The sequence below is a fragment of the Dipodomys merriami genome, unplaced genomic scaffold (assembly GCF_024711535.1).
Source record: "Dipodomys merriami isolate MVZ:Mamm:240054 unplaced genomic scaffold, mDipMer1.0.p SCAF_2, whole genome shotgun sequence".
In the NCBI taxonomy this organism is placed as follows: Eukaryota; Metazoa; Chordata; class Mammalia; order Rodentia; family Heteromyidae; genus Dipodomys; species Dipodomys merriami.
This window is the reverse complement of record NW_027203381.1, coordinates 89896607-89912382: the sequence shown is the minus strand read 5'-3', so window position 1 is coordinate 89912382 and position 15776 is coordinate 89896607. Positions and strand designations below refer to the sequence as shown.

The window sequence follows — 15776 nt, the reverse complement described above, 5'->3', positions numbered from 1 at the left end:
TTTTGGACTTGAAATTCAATCACAATATTTTGATTTTGTATTCTGTGCCAGGCACTAAAAATAGAAAATACAGATGCTAGCCAGGTGCCTGTGGCTCACGTCTATAATCCTAGCTACTCAGGAGGCTCATATCTGAGGATCACAGTTCAAAGCCAGCCTGGGCAGGAAAGTCCATGAGACTCTTACTGCCAATAAACTACTAGAAAACCAGAAGTGGTGCTGTGGCTCAAGTGGTAGAGCGCTCGCCTTGAGCTGAAGAGTGCAGGGACAGTGACCAAGACCACAGTACAAGCCCCACAACTGACAAAAAAAAAAAAAAAAAGAACAGAAAAGAAAAAAGAAAATATAGATGCTATTTCAACTTTCTTCAGACTTTCCCTCTCAGGAAGGAGGTAGCAGCCTTCAGGGCAAAACAGGCAGTAGGAAGATAAATTCCTGCAACCCTTGTTCTTGAATAAATTTTAATGTAATGATATTAGGAAGATGTTGAGTTCCAGCTGCATCTAACTTTTAATGTCTGTTTTATATTTAAGTATATATGTAGAAAAAAATGTGACATGCTGAAATATATGTATAACTAACTGCATATTTTTCAATTTAGGACTGGTTTATCAGTGATACCTGTATTCTTCCTGCCTATCATTTTATCACTTTGTGTTGTTTTTAAGTTTTGTTTGTACCCCATCTCTTCTGTAATTTTGGTTCCAGTATCTGGAAAATGTTTCCATTCTAGTGATTATATCCATGGCACATCCTATTTGGTTAAATACTATAAATTGTTTTTAAACATTTTAAAAAACAATTGTATAACATGAATGGTATAATGCAGTATGTTTGTTTTTTGTAGTTGTGATCTTGAATGCCTGCAAATGCAGTAAGAAGTTAACAAAATCATCCTTTATCCTTTCCAGGTGTCCTCAGTTTCACCCTTTTCTGTGTGCATCTGATTTTAAAAAGATTGCTTCCTTACATGGTAGTGATAAGTTTGATTTGCCCTATGGGATAAAAACAACAGGTCAGTAGTGTTATTCTTACTTTGCCCTGGTAAATTTGAGTGATTTGTGATGAGAACTACATGTTTGTATAATTTTAAGGCCTTTTAATCTTTCTGCTAATAATTCCCAAGGGAGTGATTTTTGGGTTAGGATCAAAGGAAATAAATTTTAAAGTATAAATACCTACTCCTTTTGATGCTGTATAGTCAACAAATACAAAAGTTAGATTTTTGTTATTGAGAAACTGCATTTTGGTGTTGTTCTGACACGGGGTAACCTGAGTGAGCTCTGATGGCTCGCTTTATTCTGGGTTAGAATCAGCAAAACCATCCTTAAGCTACTCATTTCATCTTTTCATCTGTGAGTTTTATTTTATTTCAACCAGCAAGCGCTATATCCTTGATCAAAAGTAGAGGGATTTATTCCAACAAATAACAAAACACTTTCCCTTGTTTGCTGAAAATCGATAGTTTATGTGGCTTTAAGTTCTGCTTTGGGGCAGGGTTCTAGTGGTTCACACCTCTAATCCTAGCTACTCAGGAGGCTGAGATCTGAGGATTGTGGATTTTGCTAGCCTAGGCAGAAAAGTCCATGAGACTCTTATCTCTAATTATCAAAAAGCTGGAAGTGGAGGTGTGGCGTAAGTGGTAGAGAACGCATGTTGAATAGAAAAAAGCCAAATGAAAGTGGAGGCCCTGAGTATAAACCCCAGTACCTGGAAGAAAAAAATAAAAATTCTATTTTGGATGAGGAGACCTTAAATCCTAAGAAATGATAGATCTACAATTTTGTGACTTAAGATATTCCTTTTACAATGGATCCTGGGTAAGGTGGGGCAGGGTGTGTGTGTGTGCGTGTGTGTGCGTGTGTGTGTATGTGTGTGTGTGTGTGTGTGTGTGTGTGTGTGTAGATAGGTTTTAAACAATGGATCCTGGGTAAGGTGGGGCAGGGTGTGTGTGTGTGTGTGTGTGTGTGTGTGTGTGTGTGTGTGTGTGTGTGTGTGTGTGTGTGTGTGTTTGTGTGTGTGTGTGTGTGTAGATAGGTTTTAAACATGTTTTCCAGAGAATGTTAGCATTTAATTGATTTATATTTACCATTGATTTCTATTTTAGGATCAGTTTGAGAATCATCTGATACTATGAAATTTTAAGTTATTTCTTATGATGGTTTTCAGATTAAATATGTGATCCCTTTACGGGAGGAATCTTTGAGCATTGAGTCTTTTTTTGAATATGCTTAGTGAATAGTGTGGGATAATTATAGCAGTAGGGCTAATTTTTCACAGATTAAATGTTGTCAGGCAAGTTGGAAATGGGCTTGTAGGGAAGGAAGCAATGTTTTACTATTTATTCATTATACTCCCATTTATTTTCTAGCGGAATATTTTCGACTTGCTCTTTCAAAACTGCAGAGTTGTGATCTCTTTGATGAGTCTGACAAGTGAGTTTACTTCCTCTCTTTCCTTCTAAATTCAAAATGTGTACCTTAAGATTATGAAATGTATTTACTTAAAGAAATTCCATAGCATTTATGCATGACTAAAACTTCTATTTGTTTGTATGACAGTTGAAATAATAATAGTAATAATGATAATAAAATGAATCTAGAAGGTGCATAGCTTGGTTGCTCAAGGGTTTGCAGAGTTTAATGATGAACAGTGTTAGTCCTAAACCAGGACATTGTTAATCCATGAAAATCATTTTTAAGTTATTTCTATTTAAGGATTAATCAGCTCCCAGCCTCTCTTTATGGGCTGTTTTCCATATCTTCTCATGTATCCTTCGTGTGCTCTGATACCTTTCTGTTTTACCTGCTAAGAAGGCTGATTATTGACCAGGCACAATGGTTCACACATGTAATCCTAGCTACTTGGCAGGCAGAGAGAAAGAGGATTGTACTTTGAGGGCAGCTGAAGTAAAAAGTAGTTCATGGGATACTATTTCAACCAATAAAAAAAATTGGGAATGGTGACATATACCTGTTATCCCAGCTCTGTAGGAAGTATGAAATGGAAGATCACAGTCCAGGCTGGCTCTCATTGTTAACGCCAGATCCTATCTGCCCTGAGTTCAAAACCCAGTACCACAAAAAAGAAAAACCTATATATGTATTCTAACTAGAGTGTATTTATTTTTTAGGGAAATTTGTTGTCAAGATTACCCAATAGCAATTGTATTACTAAAGATAAACTTCTTGAGCCGGGCACTGGTGGCTCATGCCTGTAATCCTAGCAACTCTAGAGGCTGAGATCTGAAGATTGCAGCTTAAAGCCATCATGGGCAGGAAGGACTGAGACTCTATCTCCGATTAATTGCCCAAAGAGTTGGGCTGTGGCTCACGTGGTAGAGTGCTAACCTTGAGCAAAAGAGCTCAGGGAAAGTTCCTATGCCCTGAGTGAGTTGAAGCCAAGATTGGCGCGCGCACACGCGCGCGCGCGCGCACACACACACACACACACACACACACACACACACACACACACACACAGAGCAAACAGGAAGGCGTATTTTACCAGTGTGAGAATGTGAGTTGTCTAGAGTTATCAGGCCTCAGTGAAATGGAAAATGGCAGACTTTCCCCTCTTACCCAAAGATCAGGCATGCCTATTAGTTGCTCTTTCACATTTGAATTTTTTAAGGTTCTACTGGTTTTGTTCAGGTATCTTGAGTAGCATGATGCTCTCAGCTGGGGATGATTGCCCTGTGAATGCAAAAACCTGAAATGTCAGTTGTGTTTCCAAGATGGGAGTTTTCCTTTTCCTGGTCCTCACATACATGGAGTTCGTAGGCTCCCAACAGGCTTCTCTGTAGTGATGCTGCCAGTCCTTAGGACACAGCTGCTTCCTTAAATTCCACTAGTCACATCTGTATTCCTGTATCAGTGGGGGAAGAAGGAAAGAAAGACATGCCTTACCCTTCAGACTTTTCTCCTTTATAAGCACATCTCCCAGACAGTATGTATTACTTGCATCTAGTCATGTGTTTTGTACCAGTATACATGCCTTTGCAGCTCTATATGCAGTCCCTGCAAGGAGGAAGTTTGAAATTAGTCACGAAGGGAGTATTTATATCATGGAAATTGGCAAACCCTACACCAGAGCTTCTCGCCTTGTCCTCCCGATCTCCCAGTACTGGTTGTCAAATATTTACCAGCTACGACTGTTAACAGTGGAAAGGACTCAGTTTTAAGTTCACATCTTTCTGGAAGGTAAATGGGAAATGTTGCCTTTATTCCAGGTGACTAGAGAACCACTTTTAAAAACAGTTAAGTTCTATTAAAGAGACCACACAAGCCTGATGGCTAGCCATTTTTATTCGCCATTCTGCGTCATTTCTCTGGCCCCCATTTGTTTCTGTGTCACTCAGGATTCTGAAATCAGTTAGGAAACTTAGCTCTGTAACATTGCAGTGGGTGTCTTTCGTATATGTTGCTTCTGTTGCTCTTTCATAGATTCAGAGTCCTTTATTTTCCAAAGCAGAGTTAACACCAGGCTACTGTGTTTCATGAACTTCACTAACAAAGGTATTAGCCATGTGATCATGGCTCAAGCCATTAATCCTAGCTGCCCAGGAGGCTAAGATATGAGGTTCTAGGTTAAAAGCCAGACTGGGCAGAAAAGTGTGAGATTTTTTGTTTTTTTGCTTTCAAAAATTTTTTTTTAATCTTTAAGTAATTGAACAAAGGAGTTGCCATTCAGCACAGCAGTTTATGGACACAGTATATCTTGAACATTGTTACCCCTTTCAACATTCTCATCCATCCTTCCCCATCCACCCCTTCCCTAACTTTTCTTAAATGTTGTAGGATATACATGGAATTTTTTTCCCTGCAGTCTCTCCTCCTTCTTTTCTTTATTCATCTGCCCGCTGCCCTATAAGTCTATGAGACTTCTGTCTTCAATTGACCCCCAAAAAGCTGAGAGTGGAGCTGTGGCTCAAGTGTTAGAGTGCTTCCTTGAACAAAAAAAAGTTAAGGGACCGTGTCCAGGCCCTGAATTCAAGCCCCAGTACAGACCCAACCCCCCTCTACCATTCCTTACCAAAAAAAAAAAAGATTAATGATATATTAAGGGAATTGTAATCCAGACTACTTAAAATATGCCCATATTTCAAGTCATGGCCTTTCCTAACTGTCCATGTTACTCCCTGACCCCAGTGTGTGCTGTGTGCTTGGGTCCCCAGGATGTTGCTCTTCTCTCTTTTAGGAAGTACATCCTCCTTTTGCCAGAAGCAAGAGAAATCCTACAGTACAAAATATCACTTAAAATGGACACAGTAGCTCCCACCCCAGCTATAAGCTTTGCATTCTTACAAGTGTGCCAGGTTTTACTAAGAATGGTTTTGTCCAGAGCACAGATTGTTATACAGTAACTAAATGCTGTGCCTGATGGAAGCACCTGTGTGGAGTCCTTTGGCTGGAAAATGTACAGGGATTTGTACACAAAGCCTGGCTCCTCACTCAAACAGAATCTATTATGTCAGCATCAACAGAACAGGGGTAGATTGGTGACCAGCCAAGACAGGAGCAGGCCAGTAGAAGAGTTAGAAAGAATTAGATGGTAATGGTATGTTTGTTCATGAGAAATAACAATGTCCGCTGCCTGCTTTTACATCCTGTCATTTCAGCAAGGTTTCTTTACTTGGCAGTATTTTCAGCCAGGGGCAGAGCTTGGGTGTGAGCGGACGTTGTGATTCTACCCCAACAAGTGAGTCCTGTGTGGTAATGGTACAAGTGCACCCCTGACTGCTGCGGCCAAGTGTTGAGTAATGATTAGGGAAATTGGTTACACTCGCTGCGGAAATGATTCACAAATGAAATAAGACAATATTGAGCATATTTGTGAGGTCACTAACTTCCTACAAGGGAAAACTGAGATGAGGGAGCTGAGCTCACCGTTCTGAGTTCCTAGAGGCGTGACGCGGAGAAGTTGGAATTAGCCAGCCATCCAGCCATAGCCACTTGCACAGTATTTTAGGTTATGGCTACAGGTAATGGATTCCTGACTGAGCTGTTTGAATGAGTGTTATTGGCCAGGCTGTCCAGCTGTGTGAATGAAGGTCTGCGGCTTTGCAGTTCCACCTTGTAGCATGCCCTGCTTATGACTTCACTGATTGTGGCTTACACAACCCCTAGAATGATAATTCACACACGGTTATCTGAACTATGTATGCTTCCTGTGGGTGAACTGTGTACAACCAAAACATCATCTGTTTGGAATGTCGCTGATTGTGGCTTGAATTAGTGGCCACATGATGTTAGGAGTGAGGGTAGCTTCTCTGTGGTTCTCTTTTCCTCTGAGTTGGGAAGTAGCTGCAGCTGCTCTAATGTTATGTCATCCCATGGCATTGCCTACATAGAACCGAAGGGGCAGATAAAAGAAAATGTTTTGCTCACATCATTTTTGTTCTCCAGTAACAGACTTCCCCCCACCCCCCAAACATCTAACTTTCCTAGTATCTTATTGTCCAAGAATGAGTCACATTAGCTATCTCTGAACCAATCACTGGCAGAGGATATTAGCCTACCATGAAGGCTTACAACAACAGGACTCTTGTATAAGGCCAATATGGTAAAGGAGGATAGGAAATATCACCAATGGGATCTGCCATAGATTGTTAACACCGATGATGGAATGAGGTGTTTCTACGAACACTGAAAATGGAATGAGGTGTTTCTACGTATCTCACGCTACCAAATGGGAAAATGATTGCCTAAAAGAAGATAAACCACAGATCACTTGAAAGAGGCAACTCAAGTTTATTTTCTCTCTTCTAAAAAGTGTAGCCACTCCTCTGGCTTTGCTTGAGTTAACGAGGAAGGTGCCTTTCATCTGGAGGAAGTGAATAGCCTACCACCAGCAGCTGCTTCCACAGCTATTTCAGATTTTCCATTAACAGGTTCAGAAACTCTGCAATTATTTTATTTTCTGGATGAGCAGTGTGGGGTCTGTGCATTTCCCTACCTGTCTCCAGGGTAGAGTAATAGGTACTTGCATCTCTAGATAGAAATTAGGAAAAATGACTTTAATACAATGAAATAACCAAACTGCTTTCTAAGAGGCAGAAATCAATAAGGAAGTAGTTTCGATGAGATGATAGATATAAACAATACTATTTTTTCCCTTCAGGGACTCACAGTTCACTGCCGCTACTTGTGCAGTAAAGTTGTGTTAATTAACTATATTGAAGTTATACATTTACCCATGCTGGAAAGCATTCTTTTACATGAAAGAGGCAGGGGCAGCCAGGGACCCAAGCCGCATAGATGCTGGGGAGAAATGAGTGTGCCAGTGAGTAGGGAGGGATGTGGCTTATCAGGTTTACACTTGGAGACATTCCAGGTCTCCCAGAGCCATGATGGAGCAATGGTAGTTACTTGCTGTGGAGATGAGTTCCAGTGCTCACATCTACAATTGTAACTACTCAAGGAGCCTGAGATCTATTTATCATGGTCCAGAGCCAGCATGGACAGACTGTTAAATAGGACTGTGAAACATAAATTGAATGAAATGAATTAAAGCTAAAAGCTTTAAGTTGAGGCCTGGTCAAGTGACAGGGTATCAGCTGTGAGGTTATAGACTCTCATGCACATGAACCCCACACACATGCACATGCACACATACAAGTGCCTAGAGTAATCTCAAGGAACAATCCTAAAATATCTTTTAGCATTCTATGTATTCTTCAAAAATGTGTGGATCCTTCAAGATCTCTTACCAGGAGCAAAAGTGGGATTTCATGGGTAAGGTTTCCTTTCAAAGGCATTGCCAACCTTCTACAGTAAAGGTCTTGTCTTCCACTTCTTCCCTACAAAGCTGACACAGAAGAAAACAGAAAAAGGAGTTCCTATAAATTCAATAAGTGGAAAGAGGGGCATTGTGTTGAGATTTCCCTTGAGTGAGGCACTATGTGTGATTTCTCTGTTTTCCCAAGCATATAATCCTGCCCAGAACTGCTGAGAGTAGCCAAGGAGATTAGCGAGGGAATAATCCTTCTTGGTAGTCCAAGAGGATCAGCCTGAACCCTACACTATCCCTTTTGTTTATTTATTTATTTTTATTTTTATTTTTTTGTCAGTCATTGGGCCTGAACTCTGGGCTTGGGTACTGTCCTTCAATTCTTCAGCTCAAGGCTAGTAGTGCTCTACCACTTGAGCCACAGCACCACTTCCGGCTTTCTTTTTCTGCTTATGTGGTGCTGAGGAATCGAACCCAGGGCCTCATGCATGCAAGGCCAGCACTCTTCCAGTGAGCCACCTGCCCAGCCCTTTCTATTTTTATTCTTTTAGTTTTTTTCCTCTCTATTAAAAACATATTTAAATTCTTATTTTGTTTACTTGGTGCTGTGGAATCAAACCCAGGGCCTCATGTTTGCTAGGCAAGCACTCCGCCACACTCCCAGCCCTTATACTCTCTTCTGTTGTCTCTTGTCTCGAAGGGTATGTCTCTGGGAGGAGGTATACACAACCATGAGCTTGAATGGAGATCAGTAATGCAGCATGCATGGAATGACATGTGGTAGCTATTTTTTCCATGATGTTCTTTAAGCCCTAGATCATGATGCTGCCCACGATCTGGGGTTTGTTGGCCGTCTGTAGTCTAGTCTGATGGAGGAGCTTCCGCAGGCACTAAGATTCAAGTGTCAGTTTGTTGCTAAGAGACGTGAGAATGAGATGGTTGTGTCTGGGATGGGTGAAGTTACCTCTTTCTGGGGTCTGATTCAGAGATAGGACTTCTGTGGGTCAAGAATCCCTTATTGAGGCCTCATCCCCCCAAACCCATTACTACCATAAGTGGTTTGTAGAGCTAAAACCCTGGGGGGCAGGCTGATAGTCTTTGCTCCTGGCCTTTTCCCTTGCATGTTTGACATAATTGAGTCAGACTGCCTGGTCAGATTCCAGGCCAGGTTAGATGTTGGATAACCTACAGCACTTGGACTTAGACAAAAACAACTCTTCCCCTACTGAGAAGTGGTCACCAGCCTTCACCAGAGAGATAGAGTTCCTAGGTACCATGATTATTGACATTTTTCCCTGCAGGTCAGCTCATAGGAACAATTGTATCCTGTCTGTTCTGAGCCACCCCTTCCTTCCTGCTGTCCAGCCTTGCTTCCAGCAGGAGGGTGGAGCGGGCTTCTGGAGGTTCAGCCACTGATCTGCCTAAAGATGACTCCGAGGTTATGGAAAGGTCAGACATGCTGTGAGTGTAGGAAGCCTCCCCTTGTATCCAGCACTCTTGGGATGGTTCTGGTTGGGATAATATCAATAATACCCCACGAAAAGAGGCTTGTGAATATTCAGAGGTACTCTACTTTCAGCTCTTGATAGACAGCCTTGGATAAACTTGGCTTCCTGGAATTGGAATTGAAGTCAATCTTGCTTATAAAAGAATGTGGAGATAGGTTAGTTTAGTAGTTAAGTAGACTTAAGCAAACACATATGTCTAGCATACATTGTGACATGTGAAGTGTCTATGGTATGAGACATAGGGTGTATATTTTCTCTCTGTTGGGCAGCGTACCCTCACAAATTTTTGTCACCTGTAAACCCATGCTTTCTGTTCTTCTCTGATGAAGACTCAGATATATGCATGACTCCGCTATCCGAGTGCCCCAAAGCCCCAGTTAAAGTGTTTTTAAAATTTTGGTGTTAAACTTCAAAATAATTAGGTGAGATATACAAATTCTGTGTAAAAAATGTTAAATGCTTAACCTGGCACAGCCCATGCCTGGCTCTTTTAAATAATTCCTGCATTCAGCCATCTCTAAATAATATGAATAATAAAAAAAATAAATAGTATAATTAGTATCATAAATACAGCATTTGTACAGTTTTGCTGCTTATTAATTTTTGAAAAACCTTAAAGTCTTGAATTCTAACAATCTCTCCCTTAGAGGAGAAGGAGATGGTTTATTGTGTCATTTTTCCAGGCTCAGTGGGCTGGTGGTGCCAAAAGCTAGGAGATGGATGAGTCAGGGCCATGTTGCTAGGGGATAACACTGTATTACCCGACTCTAGGCTGATCACAGCAAGGGGAAGTCTCCCTATGTGGCCTCCTCATTTAAGGCTTTTTGCCAGGAACACTGAGTGAACTTTTAATTTGTTTTGGTTAAGTGCCAATGACTCGCTCATGTTTGGGAAATTGAAGTGAGCATGGGCAGGATACAGAATGCTGTATGTATCCTATTTCTCCACATATGAGATGCCACAGAAAGCCAGAGGTACACTATCAGAGGAGTGGGCAGTGCTGGCCAAAAATGTATGTGCCTTTCATAGAAAACACACTTGTATTTTATCAACATGCAGAAAGAGGAGTGCTTTAGTACTACAGACATTTGGATCCAAATGCTACTTCCACCTCTTTGGCGTGTAACTCTGAAATGTTATATAATAGACTTACTTCTATTTTTGTTTGCATAATATAATAGCAGATTTATTCAACTCAATGGGTGGTTATGAGAATCAAATGAAAGAATATGTACAAGCTACCAAGAATTAGTATTTGTTGAAAATGATATACTTTCCCAATAGAATATCTTTTCTGGAGTGTTGAGTATTTCTATACATCTCTAGGCCTGTCGATTGATTCTTTTTCAGTGTGTATACCAAGTGAAATTTGTCACTGGAATATTGAAACTAAGAATAAATTCTTGGAATAACTCCATTTTGAGAACGATTACCCATCTGTCACTTGTCTTTTTGCTCAACAGTGTGCCATGTAAAAAGTGTGTGGTGGTTGGTAATGGAGGAGTTTTGAAGAACAAGACATTAGGAGAAAAAATAGACTCCTATGATGTAATTATAAGGTAAATGTATTTTGTATTTGCTAACCTAGAAGTGTTTGAAAATAATATGGTTTCCTATGTTAAGACATCTGTTTTTAATAAAACAATTTGTTTATATACTTGATTATACAAATTTTGTTTTTGTTTGATGTTAGAATGGAACTTACACTTTAAGTTCCTGATGTAGCAAATATTTGTTACATCCCCTTAATGTGCTAGGCACAATTGGAGCCACTGAGGTGGCCGCAGTGGATCAGAATAGTATTCTTGCTCCCTGTGGAAGTTTTGTTGTCATTAAGGTAAAAAAATGATTTAAAATAGGCAAGAATATAATTCTTGTCATTTTGACAATCAGAACAAGATATGATAGGGGACAATTGAGGATCTTGTTGGGAATGGGTGAATACTTTGAGAAGATATTTAAGTTGGACCTAAGTGACCATCTGAAGCAGAGAAAATATTTACCACAGGCGCTCCTCAAATTTGGGGAGGGGGAGGGAAAAAAACAAAATGTTTAAATAGGGATACAGATTGACCCATTGCAACAATGAGATGTATAAGATGCTATGTCAAAAAATGAACCTTACAATTTAGGGGAGAGGTGGGGGCTGGATGGGAGTGGGGTGGGTGGGGGTGTTGGGGAGGGGGTGTAGTTGAGGAGGTGGGACGGACAGGATGGTAGGGGGAAAACAAAGGAGGAGGCAACAATGCTGGATAAGAAATGTACTCATTACCTTGCTCATGTAACTGTAACCTCTCTGTACAGTATTTTCACAATCAAAAACTTATTTAAAAAAAAACAAGATATGATCCTGAGTTTGTGAGGAGTGGCAGAAAACTTAGTGAGATAGGAGGGCAGCCAGCTTGGGGAGAATGATATAGTAAGTTGCTAAGAGGTAAACAAAGACCAGGCTGTGTAGGACTTCGTAAATTAGGATGAGGAATTTAGATTTTATATGCAGCGGGAAGTTTTTGAAAGTTCTAAAGCAAGACAGGAATGTAATATTATGCTTTTAAAATATTCTAGCTACAGGATAGACAACAGAACATGAAGGGACCAGGGTGGAAATGAGGCATCTGATTATTCAGATAGGAGATGATGATGGCTTGTGACAGGATTGTTATGGAGAGAAGTAGGTAAAAGTAGGTCAGTGGGCAGACTAGAAATGTTATAGATGTAGGGTTATCAGTATTTATTATTATACTAGATATCAGGACTAATAAGAATAAAAGAACCAAAGATGCCTCTAACTCTGTTTTTAGTTTAAGAAATTGACTAGAAAGTGATAACATGTATTGAGTTTGGGCAGACAGGAGTAGGAACCGCGTGTAGAGGAAAAGTTTTCTGTAAATGAATGCTAGATTGGAGATACTTATGATATATGCAGTGGGCAAGTAGGCAATTGGATCAGCAAGCTAAAGTTTTCATGGTGAATGGCTTAAGAGCTGTGTTTACACCATGAATTTGGTGAGAGTCCCAGGAACAGGATTGAAGTTTGGAGTGTTCAACACTTTAAAGTGATTGCGCAAAGAAAAAGAAGTGAGCAAAAGGAATAGAGGCTCCACCAGTGAGATGAGACGTGACCACAGAAGCTAAGAGAGGACACCCAGCTCCCAAGGGTAATGAGGAAACAAAACACGAACAAGACAGAGAGGCTTGTCAAGCTGGAGCATATTGTCTTTCTTGACCAAACAGTCTTTCGGCATAATATGGCAAGAACCCAACTGGAATGGGTTGAAGAGAGATGGACAGATGAGGAGATAGAGAAATCAGTACTCTCAACTCTTGAGAAATTTTGTTCTGAAGAGTTTAAAATGATCTGGTAGTTGGAAATGCTTGCACAATCAAGAAAGATACTTGTCTTTTCTTTTGTGGATGTAAACAATGCTAGGGAATATTGTGAAACTGATAGGAATGTAGAGAAGAGACTGGAGTGGTGAAGAAAAGAGGGTTTGTGTCCAGAACATGTGTGTGGTTAATGTTTTGTCATGGAAAGGAGAGCCAGGATTGTGCTTATAACTACTAGGAATCTCTGAGCTGTTGTGGTGGGGATATTTCTTGGTGGAAGGTTGGGATAAGGCCATCACCTGGCCTGGGTATTTGTGTTAGATATGAATAGCCTTTTGTGGGAAAGCTAGCACACTGGGACAACATGGTAGGATGGCCTGGAATGACCTGGAGGTTTTGCTAGATTCCAAGCTCGTTTAGACATAGCAAAGTGATCTGACTTTCTCTTTATTACCCATTCGGATTATTGAGGCTACCAAACAATTTCAAAATTTTCACAAATTTCTCTACCTAAAACCATCTAGTTCTGATGATTTAGGAACATGGCAAGCCCTTGTGAGGAAAATATAGATACATTTGGAAATCATTCAGGGTGCTATTGAGACAGCCTCATGCTAGAGTCTCATATTACAGTCAGTGGCAAAGAATAAGACCGTATTTATCTTCCTAAGGACACTGTTCTGGAAACAAAAAGCATTCCCTTTTTATAGCATGCCTTCATAGTGTGTGCTTTTAAATAGGGCATGTCTAACCTTGGCTTTGAGCAGACACAAACTTAGCAGTGGATCTTTGCGATTCTACAGTGCAATCTAGCAATGGACATTCATTTGGTGGTAGAGAGGATAATATAGCAATTTGTACTGCTTCATTTCAGAGCACTAGTTGGATGGGTTTTCTTTAAAAAATATTTTATTTTGGATGGGTTTTCAAGCCACAAGTGACCAGACGAAGCAGAGAAAATATTAATAGGATCCCGAGTTTGTGAGGAGTGGCAGAAAACCTAGTGAGGTAGGAAGGCAGCCAGCTTGGGGAAAATGATACAGTAAATGGCTAAGAGGTAGACAAGACCACTTACATGTAATTTTTCTTGCCTATCAGTTGCTTAGACACGTGCCATGCATTGCAATGTAGACTTTGTAACTGTGGGTATAGTAGAACTCTCTCTGGACTTCAGGGTCTTTGTCAATCAACGAGGCTTTGTGTGGTGGTCCCTTAACTTTATTCTGTGGTTTTCTTTTATTTAGTCTTCAGTTTTCCTATGAGCAAGTATCATTGGTTCTACTGTTGGTTTTCAAATACAAGTGACTATTTTTGCCTCTGATCAAGTATAAAAAAAGGAGTTATGTCTTTGATCATTATTTGTAAAATTCTGACCAATTATCTCGTAGTTTCAAAGTATTGTTGTTTGATCTAATCCTGAAGGTGGTAAGAATTGTGATGAAAATGGCTCCTCCTCCACTTGGTCTACATATCTCATGTCTTCCTACCCACAGAATGAATAATGGTCCTGTTTTAGGGCATGAAGAGGAAGTTGGGAGAAGGACAACCTTCAGACTATTTTATCCAGAATCTGTTTTTTCAGATCTCAATCACAATGATCCCAACACCACAGCGATTCTTGTTGCTTTTAAGCCACTTGATTTAAAGTGGCTGATGGAATTGTTGGCAGGTGGAAAAATAGTAAGTTGGCAAAACTGATCTGCTTCAGGCAACCTTCAGTATTCTTTCCTTTAAAAAAAACACAAAAGACTACAATGTTCTATTTTCTATATTCATTTCAGAATACCAATGGTTTTTGGAAGAAACCAGCCTTAAACTTAATCTATAAGCCATATCAAATCAGAATATTAGATCCTTTCATTATCAGGACAGCTGCTTATGAACTGCTTCATTTTCCAAAAACATTTCCCAAAAATCAGGTATGTATGTCTATTTCCATTATTTCAAACTGAAGATCCAGCTGGAATAGCATAGAGACTTTGCAGAAGATTGCAGAAACTGTATGGGGAACTGGCTCATGTGGTAGTTTGAGGTCTGTATCTGGTGAGGGGGAGCTTCCTTTCTCTTCATTCATCTACTTCATCTCCTATCACCTCGTCTTTAGTGTTGCATAGCAGTACTACAGAGAGTCTAACTGGGTGGGCTGAAAGATGAGCTTGTGCCCAGAGTTGTAGAACAGAATTTAGTGCAAGTGTGCAGGACACAGCTTTCCAGGCTAGAATTTCATTAGTATTTGCTATATTAGTAACCTTCAAGTTTCTCTAATGAGATATCTGCAACATGATATTTATGAAGAAAAGGTTTATTTAGCTGTGTTTGGAAGTTCTTCAAGTGCACACTGGGTGGCTCCGTGCTTTGGATGTCTGGTGAGGGTGTAGGAGTGTATGTCAGAGCAAGTGCTTATATCTCAAGCACGGAGACAGAAAGGAAACAACTAATTCCCATCATCTTTGTAGGGTCTTACTAGACTTTAGCTGGCAGTCTACCACTTGAGCTATTGCTCCACTTTTGGCTTTTTGGTAGTTAATTGAAGATGAATGTTTCATGGATTTTCCTGCCTAGGCTGGCTTTATAACTGCAAGTAACTAGGATTACAGGTGTGAGCCACCAGTACCTAGCTTGTTTTGTATTTAAAGAATTCCAGCAGGATCCTCTTCCTTATACTTCAAGTATCTCTTCACCTGATGGCTGTTTTCTGAGTTAGTATTGCAGCTAAGTATTATATTTGAGAGATTTCCAGTTTATATTCAGTCTGAGTTTATGTTTCTACAGGAGTTTTTTGTTGTTGTTGTTGTTGTCTTCTAGAGTACAGTGTACTATTTGGAGCTTCAGTCTCACGACATGATGAAGGCTTAACTAAATATTTCCCTTTTAATTAACTGTTCCATGTTTGTTTTTTTTAAATAAGTCTAGGACAACCGAATATATTTTGGAAATAAGTAGCTCATTTGGGATTAAGAATTTTCTTTTCCATTTCCCTCTAGAAACCCAAACACCCAACAACAGGGATTATTGCCATCACACTGGCGTTTCACATATGTCATGAAGTTCACCTAGCTGGTTTTAAGTACAACTTCTCTGACCTCAAGAGCCCTTTGCACTACTATGGGAATGCCACCATGTCTTTGATGAATAAGGTAATATACATATCATTTAAGGTAGCATACAAATACTTTGGCCTGTTGATCTTTGCGGTTAGAAAACCTGTGT

At 40.1% G+C, this 15776-nt stretch overlaps 1 protein-coding gene across 9 annotated transcripts in view; it reads left to right on the top strand.

The window, feature by feature from the left end:
* Nucleotides 1–15776, top strand: part of St3gal6 (ST3 beta-galactoside alpha-2,3-sialyltransferase 6) — a 74690-nt gene that overhangs the window by 54218 nt on the left and 4696 nt on the right. For all 9 annotated transcript variants that reach the window (XM_070030414.1, XM_070030408.1, XM_070030417.1 and 6 more), the window contains 6 exons: nucleotides 912–1015; nucleotides 2372–2435; nucleotides 10703–10798; nucleotides 14060–14246; nucleotides 14348–14485; nucleotides 15551–15703. In XM_070030414.1, coding sequence (XP_069886515.1) covers nucleotides 912–1015; nucleotides 2372–2435; nucleotides 10703–10798; nucleotides 14060–14246; nucleotides 14348–14485; nucleotides 15551–15703 — 742 coding nt within the window. The remainder of the gene's footprint in view (nucleotides 1–911; nucleotides 1016–2371; nucleotides 2436–10702; nucleotides 10799–14059; nucleotides 14247–14347; nucleotides 14486–15550; nucleotides 15704–15776) is intronic.